The 25,006-nt window shown below is 38.7% G+C and overlaps 2 protein-coding genes across 3 annotated transcripts in view; one reads left to right on the forward strand and one right to left on the reverse strand.

The window, feature by feature from the left end:
• raver2 (ribonucleoprotein, PTB-binding 2) overlaps positions 1–16,406 on the forward strand; it is a 101,632-nt gene extending 85,226 nt beyond the window's left edge. For both annotated transcript variants that reach the window (XM_067596435.1, XM_067596434.1), the window contains 3 exons: positions 198–299; positions 1,691–1,909; positions 5,646–16,406. In XM_067596435.1, coding sequence (XP_067452536.1) covers positions 198–299; positions 1,691–1,909; positions 5,646–5,786 — 462 coding nt within the window. In that variant the 3' untranslated portion in view covers positions 5,787–16,406. The remainder of the gene's footprint in view (positions 1–197; positions 300–1,690; positions 1,910–5,645) is intronic.
• The window catches only part of jak1 (Janus kinase 1), a 41,416-nt gene continuing 32,611 nt past the window's right edge, over positions 16,202–25,006 (reverse strand). The window contains exons 19-25 of the mRNA XM_067596433.1: positions 24,099–24,187; positions 23,661–23,853; positions 23,372–23,496; positions 22,581–22,753; positions 21,691–21,808; positions 19,837–19,947; positions 16,202–18,653 (exon numbers count right to left, since the gene is read on the reverse strand). Of these exons, the coding sequence (XP_067452534.1) occupies positions 18,534–18,653; positions 19,837–19,947; positions 21,691–21,808; positions 22,581–22,753; positions 23,372–23,496; positions 23,661–23,853; positions 24,099–24,187 (929 nt within the window). The 3' untranslated portion in view covers positions 16,202–18,533. The remainder of the gene's footprint in view (positions 18,654–19,836; positions 19,948–21,690; positions 21,809–22,580; positions 22,754–23,371; positions 23,497–23,660; positions 23,854–24,098; positions 24,188–25,006) is intronic.

The raw sequence follows: 25,006 nt of genomic DNA on the forward strand, positions 1-25,006 counted from the left end.
AAAAGTACCCAGATGCGTCTTAAGGTAGCAGATGGGTTTAAAATGATTTTTGCTTGTATTTTATTGCCCCAACATATCCAGAAATTAAATACTGCTCAGAAATGTACAGTTAACAAAAGAAAAATGGGAGAAGATGCTGCAGATAAACCACACTTGACACTTATTTTTGAAAATAATGAGCTCTTCTTGTGTTTTAGGCTCCACCAGTTTCCTCCTATGGGGATTATAGTTCCTACATGCAGGCGGTAACCCAGTACTACTCCCAGCCTGCGACAGCTAACCAGGCCTACGCCACCAAGGTGAACATACACACACACACACACACACACACACATCAGCACAATTATGTCCGACCCCAATTAAAATGTAACTTTATCCTCAAACCAAAGATCTCAACCCTCAAACAGTATTGTGAAGAATTGTAGACCAAAATACCCACATGGACTCTCACACTCCACAGAAATGATTAATATGAGCGTACCAAGGTAAAATTAGTAAGGTCAGAAAAATGTCAAAGATAATGCAACATTGTGTTTAACAGCCAGAACAGTGTATCAACGTTTCCTATTAAAATAAAACCACACAAAACCCAAATGACCCGTTAAGACAATCCACAGTTTGACAAATTATGTCTGTATGAATGCACCTAGCAGCCAAGGATGATGACCAAAAAGTACACAAGGCGTGTTGAAACAACATCAAAAATGTGGTGGTGTGGTGTGAATGTGATAACGCAACAATATTAAGAAATTCAGTGATCAAGGGCACCAAATTATTAGTTTGCTGTAATAAATTAGCTGTTAATTTAAGATGTAAATTGCTAATTTGTTCACACAAATGATGAGAAATTTTTATCCTTGATAGCTGCCAGGCAGCATATAAAACAGTCTCTTTAAAACCTAACTATAATATTTATAAGTCAAACAACTTCCTGACCTACAGACGGTCTGTAAACTATCTGGTGAGCAGCCCTCAGCACAGCGTGCTGCTATTTACATGCAGTTTCTCTGCATGTTTATTTGGAGGGCCTGACCTCTCTCTAAGACACTGATACCCTGTTAGAGGGAACACATCACTCTGCACCCAGCAGCTGATAGCAGCCATCTCCACATACTCTCACCAGCCAGATCCAAGCTTATCTGCTGCTGCTGGAGTCTGTATGAGTGTGTGTGTATGTGTGAGAGAGAGAGACAGAGATGTTTGCTTGAAGATCTATCCATGTGTCTCGTTGCATGGCAGAGTTAACATTCTGGTCCACTGAGCTCACTGTCGGGAGGGAAACTGATATCTTTTAAGAAAATGATACGATCAATTTGTGACACACAGTTTCTTCCTGGCATTAAACCGAAAGGAAATATGTTGACATGACATTGTAGCTATCTGTTCTGGCTTGTTATCTTTACCCAAGTCCATTCTCTCTAGCAGACAGCAGGTAAATGAGTGATTCTGGTTGAGTGTGTCATCTGAAGACATCACTGTATCTCACAATTACTACTAGGAGGAAGAAAGGTTAACGTGAATAAATAAATAAATAAAATGAGGTGCTTTTGAACCATAAACACAAAATGGACCTAAAAAGTTAAGGTCTTTCTGAGACATTTTCATTATTTTTTGGATTTTTTTTTTTTCCTGATTTGCACTCTGGAGCTGGTCAATTAACAGTTTTTTTTACTGTGTGTGTTTTCTACAGGAGGTAGATGTGTGTAAGCCTCTTGGAGTATCCCTGCACGCAGTCAGTAATGGTGCGGCTCCTCCGCCGGCGGTCCTGCCAGCTGCCGCCGTGCTCCCCGCCTACAGCACCCTGCCTTTAATGCCAGGCTTCCTCGGGGCGCCACACCCAGCGGCAGCCACGCCGAACCCTGTCACGCACACACACACTGCCGCCACTGACTGGAACACCTACTACTATGTGAGTAAAGACAATTCACACTCTTACACAGGTTGTGCCACCTTTTTTGTCTTTTTTGTTTTTTGTTTTTTCCATTTTGAAGTGATAATCTAGATTCTAAGGTGAGCGTGCTCAGCTCAGGTGAAATGACTAAATCCAAATATTTCATATTGCAGCTAAGAACTACAGTGTTTGCCCTTCAACTTCTGATATTAGTGGGCAGTATTGGTTGTTGACAGTGGTGGGCTGAGGGAAGGGATCACCTTAAATCGCCAATCATCTTAAATTTAAAGCAATATTTTTGGGTGGATTACAATTTTTTGTGGACAAAACAATTAAATAAATATGAGTAGCTTCTCTCAGGCACCTGTATTTCTGCATGAGAACCTTCTGTAGTTGTCAGAGCACTGTTGTTTGCTTTAAAAATAAAACCCTGTGAAGCCGCTTTCACACATGCAGTCTATCCCTGAAATGTTCAGGAACATTTCCTGCATGGGGTCAGGTGTGAATGGGAGCAGGGATTGATATTCAGGGAAATCTGTACCTCCAATTTCCCACCTCAAGACCTAGTAACATTTCAGAGAAAATGCTGGTACGGCTGTGTTGTAAATGAAAGCAATAACATTGCAGGGACAAGCACGTAAAGAGTTGCGTCCGTCTGATGAAAGATGTTTTCACGTGGAGCGAGTGAACCAATCACAAGACTCCGCTGATGGCGTATTTGAATCCACAACTTGGTTTCTTGGGAGATTTGATAACTATCAAGCAATACGAGTTCAAACAAGCACTTTTTTTCAAGAATGGTTGGAAACAGGACACGTCTGGAGACGCGCACACAAACATCCGGCCTTGCTCTTTCTTCTTCTTCCATTTAGTTTGTGGCAGTTGGCATCTATAAGTGTTGCATGGACTGTCCCTTGCTCCATCTATTCCAGCACTGACATGGCATTTGTGAAAAGGCACAAGATGGAAATGTTCCTGAATGTAGTTGCATGTATGAATAGTGAGAATCACTAGCAGTGCTGGAAAGGTTATCCCAGTAATTTACCAGGGACTATGTGCGAAAGAGGCTTAAGTGAGAATTGGGAAAGCCTTTTTTTTATTGTAGTTGCTTCACTATAAAAGCAAATGACTGACTGAAAAGTGGTTTGTGGATAAAAGGATTTTAATGTGAAGCAGGAACAGGAAGTGTTCAGTTTGCATTTAATAGCTGCCGGTAATGCGTTATTACCGTAAATTACCGTCTCAGATGTTGCCTCAGCTGCAGAGAGAACCAGATCATTATGTGTAAAAGGCTTTTATTAGAGACAGACCTTTATGTCTAATTTTAGTAGGATAACAGTGATTTGGTGATCTGCTGATCCACTTCCCCTGTGTTTACCTGCTGTCTTGATAATTTCAGAATAATCAAGACAACAGCTCTGTTTCCATCAGTACAACACTAGCGTATTCATGTCATATTCACCACTTTGCTGCTCCGAATTTTTCTTTTAAACACAAATGTTGTTCTCACTTACTAATTATTTCCACATTAGAAGCTTTCCTGCAGCTCAAAGGACGTAAACTCTGTCTTTCCTGACAGGCTTTCCTTGTGAAACATCTGCAGGAAGTGCTGAGGTTTATTGATAAATACTTCACCCTCAAGAAAGAACAAGTGTGCAAGTCATGTTGCCTGATTGTTGATGGGGATTGGTGAGCGGGTGGTCCACGTTAGTGGATGGACTGCTCACTAATCTCTACACCGGACTTCACAGCCTGTAGAAAATGGAGCTAATAGATTAGCGTGTTATACTGCATGCTTGGTGTGCCCTTTTTTCTGAACTGTGGCAATAGAGCCTCAGTACAGTGTTTAATTAAGCCAAATAGTAGTTCAAAGCTGTAAAAATCTATTGAGAGAAGAAGAGGAAGCGATTCAAAGAGAGAGAGAGAGACGCAGAGCAGACAGGATCCAGACGCCGGGGCTGAGCACCGTCTCTAGAAAGACTTAAACTTGTTTGTACAGACTGCTTCTGTGGCCCTCTCTTACTGAAGCTAAGACCTTTAGACTATTAGCCTAAAACACACACAGACACACACAAACTCAGGATGATTGCATTGTTGTCTAATTCCACAACTACTCACCGCCTACTTCACTGGATTTTATCTTTTTTTCTTGATCACTTTTTTTTAGTTTATCTTCAGTCCTTTAGTTCAAGGTTTTGAACAATGTACTAATAAGAACTTTAATATCATCTATGTGTCTCTCATTGGCCTCTTAGGTCAGTTCAGTTCAGTTCAGTTCAGTCACTTTATTATCCCAGATGGGAAACTTGACTCCTGTACATACAATATACAAAACACAATAATACAACAAAACAATCTCTAAAATGCTAAATTACATGTGCAAATTAAGCAGGGTTATTGCACGGGGAACTAAGAGGTTTTTACTTCTATTGCACTTGAACCGGGGTACACTAAATACCAAGCATCATAGAAAAACAGATTCAGTGAATGACTTCAATAAATGATATATATTTAAAGCATTTAACTTCCTAAGGAAGTACAAACAGTGCTGTCCCTTCTTACAGACTGTATCAGAATTGGCATCAAACTTCAGGTTTTTATCAATGACTGTTACAAGATATTTATAATGTTCTACAAACTCGAGGTCAATTCCTTTGATGAAGGTCTGAGATGGTGGGTGGAATGATTTCCTTCTAAAATCAATGACCGTATCCTTGGTCTTTGTGGCATTTAATTGGAGAAAGGCCTTAAACATGCAATCATTTCAATAATGTGCTACACACCCAAAAAAAGTTTTTTGAAATTGAATTTAACATAATAAGTAGTCGTATACACAAATATATATTTTGGAACTTAAATGCATCCAAATTTCCAAATATTGCAATTAAAAATAATTTATTTGTTTCCTTGTTTAGAGCACAATGAAGTATTATTGGTTGCACAGTGTATTTGGGGTTCTTTCTTCGGCTGCACAGTCTAATTTTAGAAACCTCGGTGTTATATATGATCAGGCAATTGATTCAATCAACATGTCAAATCGTTAAACTGTACGTGTTTCTTACATCTAAGAAACATTGCCAAACCTAAGGTCTGTTCTATCACAGCCTGAGCTAGAGATGATTTTTCACACTTTTATATCATCAAGGCTGGACTACCGCAGTTCCATTTTCACCTGCCTCAGCAAGTCGTCCCTGGACCATCTGCAAACGGTCCAGAATGCTGCTGCAAGGCTGTCGACTGGGTCCAGCAGGACGTCTCACATCACACTCATCTTGTCATGTTTACTTTGGCTTCCCATCAAGTTTAGGATTCATTATAAAGTTCTTGTTTTCACATGTAGAGCCCTGCATGGTCAGGCACCCATGTACATCTCTGACCTGCTCCATCCTTATATCTTCAGTAGGTCACTGAGTTGATGCCTTTAAAAAGCAGCTGAAGACTCATTTATTCAAACCGGCCTTTGTCTCGCCTCATACTGTTTAGTGTTTGTATTTTGTGTGTTTTTAAGCTTTGTTGTTGCTTATGTTTTATTGTTTGTTTCTTTTATTGTATCTTATATTATACTTTTTTTATGGTCTTATTTCTTTAACAGTTTTACTCTTGTGAAGCATTTTCTGACCTCCTCTGTGAAAGGTGCTATATTTAATAAACTTTCACCCTGACATGACATTTATGAGACATTTAAGTGCTAAGACATACTGTACAGTTTGATCACCTCTACCTCTCTCCATCTTCTCACGTCTTGTCTCTTTAGAACCAGACAAGGGGCCATAAGAGAGAGTACCCTCAGTTGGCGGTGCAAGAAGTGACATCATCAGATGGCGCCTACATTGGGCAGCACTCCCAAGGCCTGGGGGGGCAGTATGCTGACTACTTCAAGAGGAAGAGGCTCTAGTATGAACCAAACCACCGTAAAGCCTAAAGCTTAGGGAGGGAAGCGCACACAGCGTCTGCTGGATGCCAAAGCTCCCTCTAGTGGCCTTTCTGTGGCTGCCATTTTGCATCCCTACAGTAGGTATTGAGTTTAATAGAATTTAGGTTGCAAATGGCTCAAGTGAAAGCAAGCCATAGTGCTCTTTGATCCTTGGCACTTATGTAAACACACACACAATACACAATACACACATAAACATGGTGTTGCTTTTGTCCTGTTCAAGCCTTAACTCTTTTAACTTAAACTGTTGTTTCTCAGTCAGTGTGTCAGCTGTACTTAACTAATATTATCTTGTACATTTTTTCTAATATAATGTAAACAAAAGTATACTGTATCTGTACGTATAAGCTGCTTTTATATTTCCAGCCAGGCTACACGTCTGCCTGCTCAAACTGTCTTAGGACTGGTCTTACAGTCAGGTCCCTCCTTCTGTGTCTCCTTTCAAAAGACTAAACCCGTCTACTGTTGCACACTCAAAGCTTTGAACTAACAGACATCAGTCGAACTGATGTCTGTTTGTTCCCGCTTCAGTGTCTTTTCTCTTTTCCTTTTATCGCCCAAGATCCTGTTTTATATATCCCCCCGTAGAGAATTAGTGTATGTTTATGCGTGTTAATATGCTGTATCTGTAGGAAGTGTCAGCCATTTCAATCCCAAGGTTGGGAGCACATCAGGAAAAAAAGGGCCTGAACCAATCAAAGCCCTTTATTGTGGTGACTTACAATAGCTTCCCTCAATGAATGGACCTTTCTTATAAAGACTGGACAGAACCTACAAAGGCTTGTGTATATACTACAGTGTAATGCAGAATATATAAAGCCATGTGTAACAGACAATATCATATATAATGGACATTTCCCAGCTCTTTTGTGAGCGTGTTGTATGACATTCTTTGGTTTTTTTTTCAATCTATACTGTTATATATATATTTGTAATATAATATAATAATATTTCAAGGCAATTCAAGACATTTATTGATATTGAATCAAATTGTATTGACTTAAATGTGGGTATCTGGTTTGGTTTTTAACATTTAAGCCAAATATTAGGGCACAGTTTTGCTCTCTTCTCTTCTTTCAGTTGTAACACATTCAGATGTTTTCTGAGAAGAGCTGTCGGGACTGTAACAGGAGCTTTACTTCCTTTTCCAGCTGCCATTAGAACGTGAAGCATTCAGACTGTAAATGTGTCCCAAGTCCATACTACACACTGATTCTAAGTAGGTTTAGAGTATGTGGTAGAGTGTTAAACAGTGACAAAGTATACTCAAATCAATCTGTGTGCATACTAAAAAAAAAAACCTTTAGCTTTTAGTGTGCTGTTGATGGACACTATTCTCCCACAATTCATTTCACAAAGGAATTAGAAGAGCTACTCATAGCTGGAAAAAAATCAAACTAATGTTGGGTGGTGGTGAAACAGCTTAAATTACTATTAACATTTATGAAAAAAACATTTAACTGCCTCTTTGTGAAAGTTGTGAATTGGCAGTGACAACAACTCAAATCTGATTGTATTTGTTAGAATTGCATAATTTCCTGTAAGTATGCTGCAAAACTGCAGTAAACAGTATAAAGAGAGTATATACTGTAGTATATACTGTGTAGAATTACTGTGTGGTATGGAATTGGGACACAGCCTGTATTTGAGGGACAATTTTCAGAATCAAAAACTTTCAGCATTCTGGTAAAGTTTTGCTCATCAGATGCTTGCTTACAATATGCCACTGTGCACGTGACTTTCCGCACCTTACTTTGAGGTTTATAGGCAAAACAGGAAAAAAAAACAGAAAACTATTTAATGTTGATTTTGCAGAGATTATTTCTTTTCCAACTGTTTTTTTTACAAAGGAACAGAGGAATATGATCCTGTAATCTTTGTGAAAAAATTTCCATTATTATTCCAATCCTGTATTTTGCTACTGCCATTATGAATGCTAGTGCATAGGCTGTGAACTGAATAATACTTAATGTCCAGGGGGGTTTATTTGATGCTCATCACCGAGAAGAGGGCTTGGTATTTTAATAGTACAGCTTGGACACTAGGTTTGTTATGGGCTCAAGCCTCTTGTCTAACATACCGGCAATAACTATGGCTCCTACTACTGTAGAAAGTTGAATGTATATTTATTTTGTAGTGTAAATGTTTAGTGATTCACACAGTGTTATATACTCCCACATAACGACTCATACTTGTGTTCGTAAAAGCTTTTTTTTTTTCTTTGTATTTTGCTCATAACAATCTGATTATATATCACTGAGCAGAATATTACTTGCATTGCCATGGCAACCAAGCTCACACACTGTGAAAACCAATAACAGGTGAGATCAGATATTGTGTACACATGAGTTTAGTCCTGATATCAGGTGTGAGTTTCTCATCACTGGGATAACAGCTCTTTGGAAACACGATGTTCACACACACACACACACACACACACACACACACACACACACACACACACACACACACACACACACACACACACACCCCGACACAATAATGGAAGAATCTGTGATAATGTGTGCAGGTGCAATTATTAAGTGCTGATAAAATGGTTGAACATCAAACTGAGGGCAATACATATTCCTCTTCCTTCATTACTGTACACACTGATACACACACACACACCCTTTCATGATTTCCGCTATCCCCTCTGTCGACTCTCACGGTCTGCTTTTCATCCAATTACATGTTTTCTAACTCAATTTCACCGCGATGTGCTTCGCGGTGTCACATGTCTCGCTTCCAGTCCGTAGTGAATCATACTTGACGTGCAGCAACGTGCTTTGATAGATGCATCCGTGAGCATTTTTGTGGAGGATGTGGACAAATTTACCTCCTCTCACATTAAGTCGTTAAGTGGGCAGAAACACTGTAATTTCAGGCAGGTGAAGGTGTCCGGCTTTCCCTGCTGATCCAGCCTGAAACACTTTTTTTTTGCATATTAGATTAATCTTCTATTGTGTGTAATCATGTTTTCTGTCCTTAGATATCATATCTTACTCTCTGTTCATCCTGCATGTCTATATTCATAATTTATTCTGTTTTTGTCTGTCTTCTGTGTAACTGACTGTGTGTCTTATGCTGGTTTTTGTTTTTTTCTTTTTCCTGGGCCTGCACAGCTCTGTATTAAAGTGAAAACAAATTGCCAGAAGTTTTATTGAAAACATGAAACTATATAAAAAAAAAAACAACGAAGTCACTCATACATAGCTTACATTTTTTCCACTTTGCTTCATTTGTTCGAAACAACCACAGAGTTATTGAATATTTCTATGTGTGTGTGATTCCAATTTCTACAAATTTGCTCTAAATCTGACTTTGACAAATTGACTTACTTTCAAAAATATGCTTCAAAACGCTGCACTGTCAGACACAAGTGTCTACTTAAGTTCAGCATATTGAATGAAAACTGCTGTCACGTTACAGAAAAAGTATGAAACAAAAAAATTCTTGCATTTTGCTGGCAACAACTGAAATTTAAAGACACGATATGAAACATAGGTATGTAGGCCTTCAAATTTAACATCTAGCCCTTTGCTCATCTTGTCTCCTGTGCTCCCAACACCTGAACTGTCTGTTTTTCTGATTTTCTCTGGAGAAATCAGAACTTTTGGCCTCATGCAGTGAAAGCCTGTAGTCCAATCTACTTTCATGTGACATCTTTCTTCTCATATGCGGCTGTTTGTCAAAGCCATTTTACTTTTCCCCCCTCTCAAGCAGTTCTTATAATAGATTTTATCCATACCACACTTTCTCCCCTGAATCAACTGTGTAACCACTTAGCCTCATTTTATGGCGACGTGTTCCTCTGGACTAGTTTGGCTGTCTGGCCGGTTTGATTTGCTTCCTGGTGTGAGTGGATGAAAAGTAGCTAGTTGGACTCCAGTGCTTTTTGCTTTCTACCAGGTAATTGCTCTCACCTCCACCTCTCTAAAAGCAAAGATAGAAATGTGTGTGTGTGTGTGTGTGTGTGTGTTATGACCAGAGACAGGGCCTCTGTGTTTGTGGATGTGAACAGCTGAGGCAGCAGACTTTAGAAAGTACCATCTGCTTGTCTGTTTTTTCCTGCCTGTCTGTTTTCTACTCTGACTGTCTGTCACAATGGATTCAGGTACTAAAGTCGGTCATGCCTGAATTATTTTAGTGGTATTCTAACAGTTGTGTCAGCTTTTTCTCTGCATTGTCTCACTTGCTCTAAAGCCATTACAGCGTTGTGTGTGTGTGTGTGTGTGCTGATATTAATGTGGATGTCAAAAACTATTGAGGACAAAACAGATTTGAGTTGTAATCACGCAAGTCCAGATTTTTAAAAAAAGGACTGATCGATAAAGAGAGCGAGCAAGGACACGATGCAATTATCAATGCTTTTGTGAGACCGCAAGAGTTGTGAGAGTTGTGAATGAGCAGTGAGGCTGTCTTTTCAAGATTTCACACAATTTTTGTAGTTCACATGCAAAACCTGGCTGAGAGCAGAACAAACTGCATTGGATTTGAGCCTGAAGTGTCATTGTCACTCTATTTGACCCTATTGTAAGTCTACTGTCCAGCGTGGGCCGTCAGTATTTTAATTTGGCATAAAGGTGCAGTGTGTTGAATTTAGTGGCATCTAGTGGAACAGACTGGACAGAAATGGAATATAATATTTATAAGTAGGTTTTAATTCATGTGTAATCACCTGAAAATTAGAATAGTGTTTTCGTTACCTTAGAATGAGCCCTTTATATCTACATAGGGAGCCGGTCCTCCTCTGTGGAGTCTTCTATGTCGTACCGCCATGTTTCTACAGTGGCCCAGAACGGACAAACCAAACACTGGCTCTAGAGAGGGGCCTGTCACGTTTTTTTGCGAGTTTCATGGCCACCGTAGGTTCTCCTACACGCTTGGAAGGAGAGGGGGAGGGGAAGTGTTTCAAGTTGGTTTCATTCTGCAACCTCATCACTAGATGCCACTAAATCCTACACACTGACTGGTCCTTTAAATCACTTTAAAGCTACAGGAAACTCAAAATTACAAATGCCATCAATAACTGTTCATTCCTCCCATGTTGTTTTTCTCAGACAGAAGAAGCTCTTAAAGCAGAAAGGTGACATTCAGCATTTCTCAGTGTGAAGTGTTGAATGTTGCAGGGACTATTATTACAAGAGAAACTGAAAGAAACACTTGAAGTCCCTCTATTTAGCTTTTATAAGCAATATATAAACATTTAATAAATGGTGTATAACACACTATAATGTAGTTATTAGCAGATATAAGCACATTTTAAGTGTTTATTAATGTACAGTATTTGTCAGCAATTATAACTTCAATGAAGACGTATTGTTTCACCTGTGCTTTACTATATTGTCATTCACAGTCTGTTTATACACCAGCATTCAGTTATGGCCACAGGAGGAGTTACAGTTGTTGACAAACTCATCAAGAAACACTTTTATCTGCTTTTTCTTTATTAAATGATTTATTTAAATGTTAGGATGTTCTTGATAAAGGCCAAATAGGAGGATTTAAAGTAAAGTGAAACCTGTTCATTTTTTTTTTTCCACCATAAAATTTCCAAAGAACTTACTCAAAATGAGTAACAAACAGGATGTTTGATTTGGTCATATGAAGTCCTTAGCTTGTCTTTATTCTCAGGTTTCCACTCTGACAAACTTTCCATTGCTTTCTTGTTGGTTTGAATGCAATAGGATTACCTTTATAATGCACTACATGTTTGCATTTTGCCATAACAACCGAAGCCACTTGGTTTTGTTGTTGTGTAGGGCCTTAATTTTATTTGCATCTAATAGAAACACTGTTACCATTCTGGAGTCTAGCATGTTAAAAAAAAGTCAGAATAAAATATGATTATTTACTGTTATTTGATTAATGTATACCTTCAAATATAGTTAATAAAAAAAACATGATTTAATTTGAGCTTCCTGTACCTTTTTACTCTAAGACAAGTCTGACAGACGGATACAGTGTTTGCATGTCAGCCAGCAGTTGTTGGTAAGCACATTTTCACTTTCACTTGCCATAAGTGTTCAGAATCTGCCAAACACCTGGAGCTGTGATCAAGTAAAAAAAAAAATAGACATTTGTGCTCAAAACATGTTTTTCTCTTTCAAATCGGACCCTGTCTGCTCTCACATCACGATGTGCGGATTGATTAGAGCTTTCCATTTGTTGTGCGTTCACTGAACTTCTAAAATTTTACTGGCTTGCTGATAACGAGCGTTGAGCCGGTGTTTACTTCGGCTGGTGCTCAGTGTGTGTTGGCACGGTGATTGTAGGTGTGTGTGTGTTTCTGTGGGTGTCAGCTCTCTAAAAATCTGTTCCTGGCAGGTAATGGGGTAAGGAGAGACGGGCTGAAAGAAAGAGGAATGGAAAAACAACTCCAGCTGCCTTCAGACGCTCAGCCTGCAGGGATTTCTTTCCTCTTCTGTCTGCTCGCTCAGTGTCGAGTGTTGGTTATGTCTGCCAGACTCCTGCACATACCTGTAGAGCTGTCACACACATACACACACACACTCCAACACACTGGAAATGTCTCCTCTCTGCTCTGGTATTTGTATTATATGGACTCTCACAGACCATTTCTCTCCTCTCACACAGCTTTCCTAGTGTGATCCAGATCTGTATAGATACATAATTAAGCTCATGTTTTCGTGCTTATTAGTTTCTGTCTCGTGGAGTAAATCGTCCAGCTTCTTTGATATCAACGAGAGGAAATAATCACAGTGTGCATTTTTTTACCACAGGCCAACTGACAAACATCATCACCTCTCCTGCTGAACAGATATCTGACAGCAGTCTAATTGTAGACGCTCAAATAAGGTCACAGTTGGCATCGAGCCTCCGGACCTGTCATTCATTGCTTGTGCAAGTGTGACTTTGTGTGAAATAATCCCAGTAAACCCACAATCCCAATCACATTTAAAGGATAAAGCTGGTGATATTGTATATTTGTGTTTTTTGTCAACAAATCCAATGAAAAGACCAAAACAATCAATGTGTTCAGCTCTATCCTGTCTATGGCTTTCAGCTTCAAGCCCACTGGTTCCTACTGAAGACATAAATCTTTAAAAAATGAGCCACAAATATGTATTTTCATTTTTAGTTTTTTTTAAGCAAATGTTACTCAAACAGGAGTAAATAGTAGCATTTGTTGTGGGCCGTTTTCATCTGTGGATTTGGTGCACTTGTGAATATTGAAAGGGGAAAGGGTCTCATGCACATTTCCAGGTCTATTTACAGTCCATAAAACTCCTTATTTATCTTATACTGGCCCTTTATGCAGCCCCTCTGCCTATACAATCTGACTGAATTGGGGGAGAAGTAGATGTAACTTTGCAAACTAAGCACCTAGAGCAGGCTGAAGCCCTGGTTTTTGACTTTCAGGGAGCATTTTACATACGTCCATGTTTAACATAGACATCCGACATGAAGAGGAAAAAGTTATAGGCTTTGCCTCATAGACAACACTTGTTAGTAGGGTCAATTCATTGTCGGTTTTGGTCTTTTTTTTAAATTGTGAAAACATAGATAATCACTAGACTTATCCTCAAAATGTATTGACGATGTGGCCATAACACCCACCGACTAGCTGTTAACAGTAATCAGTGGTTCAGTTAGTGATTGAACATTAGCTGTGTCCTCGTATCAGATACATCACACGAAGAAGGCCAACGAATAAGCTGCTACAGGATGTAAATAACTCAGGCTTACTCTCATATGTTGTCAGTAGCTCAGATATGTTCTCTGTATGGGGAAGAATATTAATAAACAGACGTTACAAAGATACGATGACTAAAAATTCTTATCACAAGATCCACCTACTTGGGGTTTCCCAAAGCTTTCAGTCACATCTCGCAGTCTTCCTCAGCGGATGGAGTTTGATTAGTTGCTTGGTTGTATGGGGATGTAAGGTTAATAATAATACATTTTATTTATAGACTGCTTAATCCCTGTCTCTGTTCAAGGATGGTCTTTGGCGTTGGATGCGATGTGAATGGCTACCTTGATCTTTTTCCAGTCTAACTCCTGGTCAACATCGACCTTTGACCCCTTCGCTGGTGATGCTGTGACCTGTGTTGGTCTGATGTTCACAGACAGCTGATGTTGCCTGTTTCTGGTGTTCAGTCTCTCGGCTCGGGTCCTCGCCGTTTCACCAAGCGGTGTAGCGGTTGTTGCATGTGATGTCGTACATCACTCCTGTCTTCCTCTGCGTGGGTGTCTTATTTTTAGGGTGTACCTGCAGAGATATTAACATATTGATATAGAAGTCTAAGATCTAAATCCAGATATACAGTACTGTGCAAAGGCTTTAAGGCAAAGACAAAGTTCAGTAAACAGAAGAAACCTAAATCAAAACAACAGGCTTTAGCACCAGCTCTCCCCGGTACACTTGAACACAGTTTTTCAAGGTACTTGGCAGGTCGGTTGTTCCTGCATCTTGGAGAAGTTGCCACAGTTCCTCTGTGGATTTAGGCATCTCAGTTGCTTCTGTCTCTTCATATAATCCCAGACTGACTCTTTGATGTTGAGATCAGGGCTCTGTGGGGGCCATACCATCTGTTGCAGGACTCCTTGTTCTCCTTGTTGCTGAAGATAGTTCTTTGTGACTCTGGATGGATGTTTGGGGTCGTTGTCATGCTGCAGAATAAATGTGAGACCGAAGAGATGCCTCCCTGCATAACGGATAACAATCTAAACATCTAAAGTGCTTAAACCTTTTACACAGTACTGTATATTCCATTAATCTTGCCCATACTTGTTCACTATATCAAAGTGAAGTTGGGGCTTCAGCTTACCATTGTTATTTTCTACTTTACATCTTAACAAGGGCCACTTAAATGCACAATCAGCTTTTATTCTTGTGAAGCAAAAAAAAGTCACCAGCCCTTCAGTCTTCACACGAAAATACCTTCACAGGCTGCATCCCTCTAACTTGGGTCACAGCTAATGTCATACATGTGATGAAAGTCTTGACACTTTTTGTCATTTCATCACATCAACATCAATGATTTTTGTCTTTTTTCTTGTGGCAAACTTGTAACATCCAACCATTTATTTGATAAATACAAGCTTAGTTTGGTTTCACTGGTCATGCTGTGTCTGTAATAATCAGCTTTAGTGAATCTGAATAGTGTCTCTAGTCTCCATTGTCGTGTTTTTCTTCAACAAAGGACTACTTCAGTTATCTACCATCCTAATATGTGGATACTAAAAGCATCAATTTTGTGCCATTAATCATTTTGTAATCCTTGATTTCACTTTTTTTTTTTCAATTGATGGATGTATCATTTTGGAATTTAACTGATGTTGCAATATATTTAAACCTGCCTCCCACAGTGTCAGTATGATGGTATAAAATACAAAATAGTTCAATAACTGGGGAAGAAAACATTTTTTATTCAGTATCACAGTAGTTAGTCACTTATGTAGAATGTCACGCCCTATTTTTAATCGGGGAATGTCGTGTAATCTTGGATCGATGGAGAAAGGTTGTATCTGTTATTTTCTGTGCCTCTCTGTGCCACCAACTAGACGTGACATGCTCATGACGATTGTACACAATGGGGCCTGGTTCCCCTAAAGTTAACACAGCACAAAGCCTGCATGTACACACAAGCTGAAGATATTCTTGAACTCCAGTTGGTTGCACCCCGGAGAGTTCAGGATAAGTTCTGTCGCTGTGTAAATGCAGCCTAAGCTTATTTTTTATTATTCAGTTGTTAATGAAAACTATAATCTTGACATGAAAATGTAGTCATCTTTTTTCTTGCTGTCGGTTAGATTTTTAGAAAGAGTTTATTTATATAGGAACAGAAAATCTTATTTGTAGCTTTTGTGCAGTCGTGATTGTTTTGTTTTGTTTGTTTTTGAAGAACACAAACACGGCTGAATCACTTCAGGTTTGAATCTGGATTTTTTTCTGTTGTTGTGGAAATGGAGTCTCCTCTGAGCTTCAGTGTGTCGCCATTGTACCAGTTTATATCCTGCATATTACACGAGGTCAGTGGTGAGACTGGACTTGCAATAGTGAATGACTGTGTGGGCGTATGTGGTAATCACAAAGCTTTGCAATACCGAAGTCTTTCTGATTTTCTGGAACATTTTAATGGCTGTAGATAAATTTAGATTTGCTGTGCTTATTGCTTTGTAAACACTTTGCTTTTAAAGTATGTGGATTTTTTTTTTTTCCTGACCTGAAATATACTGTAGATTTTACAAAATTTTATATCACACTGACATTGATATTGTTTGACTGTGAATAAGGTATTTCTAGAGCAATTTTAGCATGCCTACTTACAACTGTAATATATAAAACAAACTGTTCTCAGTAGTTAATAATTCTGAATTTGGACTGACACAGACAGAAGACAACAAACATTAATTTTATTTATTTTTTCATTGTGTATTTATGGATACTTCTACTTTCCATAAGTCATACTTTCATCTTATTTTCTGAAAATATATATTTCTTTCCTGTTATTTTGAGCAGAAGGAATTGTCTTTTACATTCCTAAATAAAATGTGGACTGAAGCGCAAGTTTGTCGTCTTTTCACAGTCCTTTTTTTTTTTTTTTTTTTTTTCAAACTTCCTGTCATCATTCACAGTAAAAACCATACAGTTACATTGAGTAAGTCAAGTCAATTTTATTTATATAGTGCCCAATCACAACAAAAGTTATCTCATGATTTCATATAGAGCAGGTCAAGACCATACGCTTTAATTTACAGATACCCAACATTCCCACATGAGCAAGCGCTGCAAGGAAAAAACTCCCTTTTAACAGGAAGAAACTTCCAGCAGAACCGAGCTCTAGGTGGGTTCCTTACTGCCTCGACCAGTGTTGTGTGTTGAGAGTAGAACTGACCATTTCCAAAGTCATAATAATATGCGACTGAAGAAGATTTCAGGGTTACATGGCTCATGTTTACTGATAGATTTAAAACAGAAAAAACCCTCTGCTCAAAACATAACTCACATTTATATATATATATATCTATATATATATATATAGATATATAGATAAAATATACTTTTAGAAATGTTCTAGCATAGTGGAGAATTAAAAAGACAATGTTACAGATAAAATACAACAAACATAATTAGGAATAGGTCTGTAAAAGAAATATATTTTGAAGAGTTTAACTGAAAAACAAACATAAAAATGCCATGTGAGTATTCAGTGGCGAAATCACTTCAAACCCTGCATACCATCCAAAGTCCTTTCATATACAATCCTGCAACAATGGCAATTGGTTCTTTCTCTTGCAATATAATGTTTAGTATATGGACATGTGAAGTATTTGTGGCTCTCATAAACCTGAACTAAAGTGTAAGGCTACAGAACTGTAGAGAGGATAAATGAAGTTACTATACTGCCCTCAGGTGTCGCTCACTGTTACTTCCTCTAATTTCTCACTCCTCAACTTACATGTTAAACAATATCTGTTTAAAGACAGACAATATAGGCCCCTTTTAAAAAGTCATTTTTTTTAACCAAACACGCAATCACAGAGTAAAAACTGACCCACCTCAAACAAACACAGGACCTTATATAAGTCAGATTTTCCTTTGTACACAGTGCAAAATATGATTTTTTTTTTTTCTTTAAATTCTTTTTGAAAAAGATGTGATCCATTCCTAGTGATTTGAAGACAATGATGCCTCTTTGAAAGATGAAACATTATTAGAGAGCCAAAAACTCGTAAAAGAAAAAAAACAAAACAAAACAGATTTTCTGTTGATGTGCAAATGCAGGGTTAAACGAGCCGAGCGCCGCTTTGTGTTGCATCTACTTTGTCACTTAGAGAAAAGGCAGGCATTTATAACAGATTTAAACAATGTCAACAATGCAGTGGAAGAACATTGCTGACTGATTGTTGGCTCTAATTTAATGACAATTCTCATTTGCACATCATTAACAAAAAAATTTCTCCATCACAGATCACTACATGGCTCCCAAGTCAGAAAAATGCATCAGTCCGGTGGTTTTCTCCCAAACAGGAGTCTCTGAAACAAACAGCAGTGGCACAAAATGCTGAAAACCACATCTTCACTATCTTCCTCCTTCTCCTCTATCCATCCTTGCACTTCTTAAACAAGGATTTCCCAGTGGTCCACTTGGTGTTTTCTGTCACAAAGACTTTCCGTCCAAGATCGGCACACAAGCGTTCAACTTTGTGGAAGTGAGCATTTAACAGTTCCTTCTTTTAAGCTTCCTTCTGCGACAGCGATATCAATCAAAAGTCCTCGTGAAATATAAGGCCTTCGAAGCACATTATGCGTGATGAATCCATGCGAGTTTGATGTTTCTCACAATCAGTCAGATGGATACACTTGGAAGTCCTTTTGTAAGATATAAGGTCACATTTAACACAAACTAAGGCTAAGAGATTTGACAGGATTTACTGATTTCATCCAAAATACTCAAATTAGGAAACGATAAAATGCCAAATATGAAAGCAACAACAAATAAAAATGTTAAAAATATGGTAGACTAAAGAGATTAGGACTATAGATTTCTATGCCATGGTTGCCATGCCATGGTGGAAGGTTTATATGTAAATATGAAGGAGCATGGCTTTGTGTGAGGACTGTCTCTCAGTAAAATGAAGCTGCAAAAGCTGATCTGGGATCAGATTTGCCATCTGTGGTTGGTCCCAGGTCCGCACGCAACTTCACTCCCAGAGCCTCGAACAGCTGGAGGGTTAGAGGTCGTTTTGTGGTTGGAGCTGTCGCTGCAGGTTGGTCAGGTCCTCGATCAGACGCTTAAAGGTGATTCTCCTCTCGTTGTTGTGCTCCCAGCATTTCCGCATCAGCTCATACACCTGCCAGACATGAATCCAATTAGTCTTTTTATTTTAGGGAACAGATGGTAAACAGAGTGTGAAATCTCAAAAACAGGGACACAAATTAACAGTAGCTATAAAAAAAACAAAAAAAAACAACAGAAACCACAGCTGTAACACTTCATGCCTGCAGGTGCAACTAGTGTTAAAATTGCAGCAGCATCAACATGTTTATATCTGCAGGTATGAATTGTTGCTGCTATTAAGTTCTTCTCCTTAAGTGTGATAAGTTACTGTATGTTCAAGTCAGTGGAAGTTGTTGGCATTATTTTTATTTAAGGTAGCGTGACGCCAGAGATTACTGTGGCCTGAATGAATGTAATTGAATGCACTACGTTTTATAACGACGTCAACGAAGAAACTGTATTTTAATGTGGAGCAGTCCCATCTGCAAAATACCTGATCTGCTTAATGACATCAATACAAGTGCCAGCATCCCTACTTTTAAAGTGTACTTCAAGAAAAATGTACTCATACTGTAAAAACACTCACAAATTGCCAATATTACCAACATAATTTCATGTGCACTTCCCAGAGATCATCAGGATGACAGATTTTGATAAAAGAAATTGGGATAAAATAAGATAAATTGGGATTAATAACTGAAATTGAAGCTGAGTCACTTAGAGACTCTTGTGTCATTCAGGGTTTGAATGAAGTGACATTGTGGCCTTAAAAGGCCTTTTTCACAGCAGACATTTTGTCTTGTAACAGCAGGAAAACCACAGGGGACCCTTAACGTTAAGGACGGCTCTGTTCTATTTAAGTGTTCTGACCATCCAGTGAGAGGTTTTCATGCTCCTTGTTTAAGCACAGCGGAGATAATCCACAGACTTCACTTTATTTTCTTCAGTTTTCATACTGTGGAAAGTATTTTCAACTAGAACATATTTACAACGAAGGACACTGATCCTGAAAAAAGATGTTCCAACTGAGTGACAAACTAAATTCTGTCTGCTTTGATTGTATTGAGGTGGTAACAGAAATCTTTACATAAAAACAAAACTACTGAATGTCTAGATACCAGTAGTAGTAACTAGAAGTAACTGAGATCATGTTTTTTTGTTATTTGAGTGAACTGATCCTTTTCTGAATCCTAGTTTTACTGGTCCATTACTGTGTTGTATCATGTTCTGATGGCAATAAGAAGACAGTTTCTTACAGGCTCAGGACAGCCATCAGGACGTGGCAACCTCTTCCCATCCGCCAGCACCTTCACCAGTCGGATGACAGTCATCTGACCGTGGGTTCGACCGATCATACCAAGGAACAGCTGTGTGGGAGAGAAAAAGAACAGGTCACAACACTGACTCACTATTGAAAATTGGCCCTGTTTTTATTTAGACAACTCCAGGGAAAATGGGACTAAACAAAAAGAAGACTGCAAGGAATATTAACATTATGGCGGCTGCCTTTAGAGGAACAAGAGAAATCTAAAACATTTGTGGTCCAGATGTAATCGTTTTATCATCTTAAGCCTCAGACATATTTAACAGGTGTTCCTTTTAACATTAACTCTACCAAGTCCTTATCAGGGATGGGGTTCAATAGCATTTTAGTGGAATTCATATCAGAATCTTTTTGAATCCTTACTTGAATACTTTTAAAGGATAAAGCTGGCAATCTTCTATATTTCTCTTGTCGTCAACCCAACAATGAACTGATCTTACATACAAGTATTGTGCTGCATCCATAGCCTGACATATCATATTCCTCTATGATCTAGACTTGTGTTGTCTATTAAGAACATATCAATAAGTGAGTGACATGTTCCTTCGCCCCAAAAGGGTTTGGTCATGTTAGTTTGTTTAGAAATGGCACCAAAGATTAATAAGAGCAATCACATTTTCAGTCTCAGGAGAGTAGTTCCGTGTACAGCAGGTGTGACGTTCATGCACGGAAACAGATCCATTTACAGAGCTTCCCTAACTTGTTGTGCTACATATCACAACCTCTTGACTTTGTAAGTTCCTTTCAATGTACAAGGAAGTACAAAGTCAGGAGGTTGTGATATGTAGCACAACAAGTTAGCAAAGCACAGTAAACGGAACTGTGTGCAGTAGCATCTGTCTTACACGGAACTACTCTACAGCTACTGATCACTGAAACATGATCGCTGGTAGCAAAGGAACATGCGACCCAGTGCAGCAGTGTGGCTCACTGATGTGATTTCTTTAGTTTTTGTACAACAACAGATGTCTACGGCACAGAGGAATAAGATATATCAGGCTTTGGATACACACACAATACTTGTAAGTAGGATGAGTTCATTGTTGGTTTGATTTTGCAAGAGATTTGTTTACAATGAGAAAAATACAAGCCAAAGCCTTCAAACAACTCCACTAGATTAGGTGTGTGGTCACTAAAGTGAATTGAGTTAAACTGAACTTACAAGTAAAAAGTTTAATATTAATTATAACATATTAAGCTCAGGTCATCTAAAAATGAGAGGCTGCTACCTACAGTATGTTTTCCTTTGATCTTTGCTAATAAAAAAGATGAAAGATCAGATAAGAGATTAGATTCAAGAGTCGTTCGCTGAGCTCAACAAATCTGGATATTCTGCTGACCCGCTTTGCCCGGCTCTAGTCGTCACCCCTATTTGCCTTGCAGTCATAGCGACATGTCGATCTAGATAAGAGTGTCAGTTAAAAGCAGAATGTAAATAAAAGATCTTCTTGATAAACTGAGCTCTTAGCAATGGCACGGGCTGCAGTTAGGGAACAGCTCCTGCTGGATTCTGTCATCTGCTACTCTGGCCAAATACAGACACCATCTGTCATGTAAAAGACTGTGTGTTTGACTGTGTGTGTATGTGTGTGTAATTTAAGTGAAAAATTCTGCTCTTTATTTCTGCAAGACTGGTAAAACATGTATTATGTGTATATAATCATTGTCCAAGTCTGTGGGCTTCTAAAAATATACAATACGACTTTTTCAAGAAGTATTTCCTAAATGCCTGTGTATGAGAGAGAAGAGGAGAAGCAAATAAGGGGAGAGCTGCATGAATACTGACCGTCATCGGGCTCTTGGAGGACTCGCAGTAGGTGATCAGTTCGTACATCGTCACACCGAAGGACCAAACATCTGATGCAAGGTAGAACTTGCAAAGGGTCAGGCACTCTGGAGCATACCTGAGAGACACACACACAGAAGGCAAAGAGCATGAATTCTTGTCCAAACTGAAATAAGTAAGTAAGAATGTGACCATGCATGTGCGTGTTGCAGGTGTTTATATCACATACAGTGAATTACTACTTAAATACACTGCAATTGCTTTGTTTTTTATACATTATTGCAAACTATGGAAGCTATAATTCGAATGCCCCTTGGAAGGGAAAGTACTTAGATAATTTAAAGTAAAAGTAAAAATATAACACTGTAAAAATACTAAAACAAAAGCAATAAAATGTGCTTAAAAGTACCAAAAGTAAAAGTACTCATCATGCAGAATGTTTGCTGTCAGTGTTGGATCATTATTTTTGATGCATCACCATGTTAGTTACTTTAACAATGAGCCAGTAACTACTACTGTACTACAGTAACTACTCTACTCCTTTCTCGCCTTCCCGCTCTGTTCATTGCCAAATTCTCAATGGAACTTAGTCCTTTTAATTATAAATGTCAGCTGACACCAGAGTTAATGTATTGCCAAAAGAAATTTAATTTAGTACCTGTTGGATGAAAATGATGCTGTAATTAAATCTTTTCACTGCTTTAATGGATCTCCATTTTCCCATAATTCTCCTACACACACTGTTTAATTCACGTACTGTCCGTCTACAGTCAAGTCCTCTCTCATCCTTCATATTTCATTTGGTGTCATCCCCTTCCTTCACAAACTCTCTCTTTTAATAATACGACCTCAGCAGTCTAAAGTTGCATCCTTCTGTCCTCTCGACTCACCAGAAAACAGGGCTGTCGTGGTCGTCTTTAACAGTGTAATAGCCTTCGTTGTCCTTGATGCTCTTGGTGAGGCCGAAATCTCCGATCTTCACTGTCCTCTCGTTCTCCACGAGCACATTTCGGGCAGCCAGGTCCCTGTGGATGTAATTTCGGGATCCTAGATACTCCATTCCCTAAAAGAAAAGAAAACGAAAACATAGTCACTATTCACTGCCTTCAGAGTAATGTAGTCCAATGACTTGAAGATACATACCCAATACATCATCTATTAATTTAAACATTTCCATCCATGCTGGTTCAGTATAAATTCTGATCCTGCACTGTGTTTTATTGATTTATTTTTTTATTGTTGGCACCTTCTCATCATTAAATTTTATTTTTTAAATGAGCAGGTTGGCCAAATTAACCTGAACACAAAGAGGTAACTCTTTTGCTCTGAGGTGAGTTTTTAAATTCATACATACATACAGTTTACAGGAAACAACCAGCAACAAAAACATTTGAAGATGTTCTTAAATTTAGTCTGTTCATGCCTCTATTAATCAATGTGACAATCACATGACTTCTGTTTCAGACTGCAGTTCACCACCAGAATTTAAACAGGAAGCCTTTAAGTGTTTCAAAACAGGTTGAGCTTGGGTGTTAAAATGACCATCTTTTTTAGCTACATAGTGCTCCTCCTGTGTATGCTATATCATGATGTTTGGCATTTCACTGCAAAGAGAGGAAAAGTGGAAGATGCAGAAAGGTCTGCTGGTACCAGCTTGCCCTGTGAAAACAAACTGTGTTACCTGGCATATCTGGATAGAATAGCTGAGCAGGGTGCTGAGGCTGATCTTGCTTTTGTTTCTGGGCAGATACTCCTTCAAACTGCCCAGTGGAAGGTACTCCATGATCAGCTTAATAGCCTGACCACCTGCAAACAGATTTACACACAAATGCAGTTAGAGATGGACACTAAGTTCTTTAATATACAACCACCTGGATGATAAAATATTCCATCCACTGCTCGATTTATATGAACATTAATTTATTGTTTGTGTGTATTTTGGTGTATATACAGTACTCCATCCATCTTACCTTCCTCCTGGCAGATGCCCTTGTATTTGACAATGTTTTCATGGTAGAGTGCCTTCAGGATGTCAATCTCAGTGGAGAGATTGTTGCTCTGCTCTTCTCGGTTCTCGGGCTTCAGTGACTTGACTGCCACCAGCTCGCCTGTTTTATCTCCCCGAGGATCATAGCGACACAGCTCCACCTTACCAAAGTGTCCCTACATGAAGATCATGGGAGAAAAATGTAAAATCATTTCAAGACTCATGAACAAAAGAGTTCCAGTCCTACTTCCTGTGTGGTACTAATTGTTTCTTATTATTGAGTCAATTCCTGCAGTTCTGGATCTGATCTCGCTTAATCTTTGGTCTGTGGATTATATATTGTCCACTGCATGTTAAGAAATCTCTTCAGCTCATTTTAATGTATGAAGCAAACAAAGCTAAACAAGCAGGAACAGTTTACCTCTCCCAGGTCCCTGATCTTCTTCAGAAATCTCTTTTCAAACACTGTTGGGTCCACCTCTGGTGTTGGTTGGGGTTTGATTGATGGGTCTGAGAGATGGGAAAAGAAACACATGTATTCAACAGATGAAGTAAGTCATTTTTCTTCAACATACAGCATGCACACTTGCGTCATAGGAAGTCTATTGTGGTTGACAGTGTCAAAGTTTTCACCAGAATTTTCTGTGGTTATGCAACTCTTTGCATTGCACTGTTTTCTACACAAATGGCCACTATTAGCAGAACAATTCATTATTCAAGCAAAACTCATATATCACAATTTATTATCAGTTATTTAAAAAAAGCTTAATTTACCTCAACAGTGGTTTAAATCTAATCTTCAAACAAGCAAGTAAATATATAGTAGATCTTCTAGTTCAGGTGATTTTGTAGCTGTCTTGGGATTTTAATACCAGAAGATCAACAGCTTAAGTGTCAGTAAAACTGACTGTAGCATCTAACTCTGGCCAGCAGGTGGAAGAGCAGAGTCTACTATGTTGCCATGGGGCCCAGCTGAGGGGCAGATCAGTGATAATGCACCCAGTGAACTTCCTCATGAACATCTGAGTTGAGTAAACAACTCTCTCTCTCTTTGCACCGCTTACTAGCCTGCTGCTAGGTGAGATATCAAACATGCAAAACAATCAGATCATATTCCAACTGTAAACAACTGCCTTCAATTTTTGAACCTGTACCTGCTTTTAGCCTGCTCTGCAGTTTACACTCAGGGGCAGTCTGCAATGATTTTCAACTCTATCTCTCTGGCCTAATTTTCTGTATTTTTCAAAAAGGTACACAAGCTTGACACCATGACAATGAAACTCCTTGAACTGCAGACACAAAATGTTGCCCCTGGTTTTACTTCATATG

Source organism: Thunnus thynnus, chromosome 8 (genome assembly GCF_963924715.1).
Source record: "Thunnus thynnus chromosome 8, fThuThy2.1, whole genome shotgun sequence".
Lineage (NCBI taxonomy): Eukaryota > Metazoa > Chordata > Actinopteri > Scombriformes > Scombridae > Thunnus > Thunnus thynnus.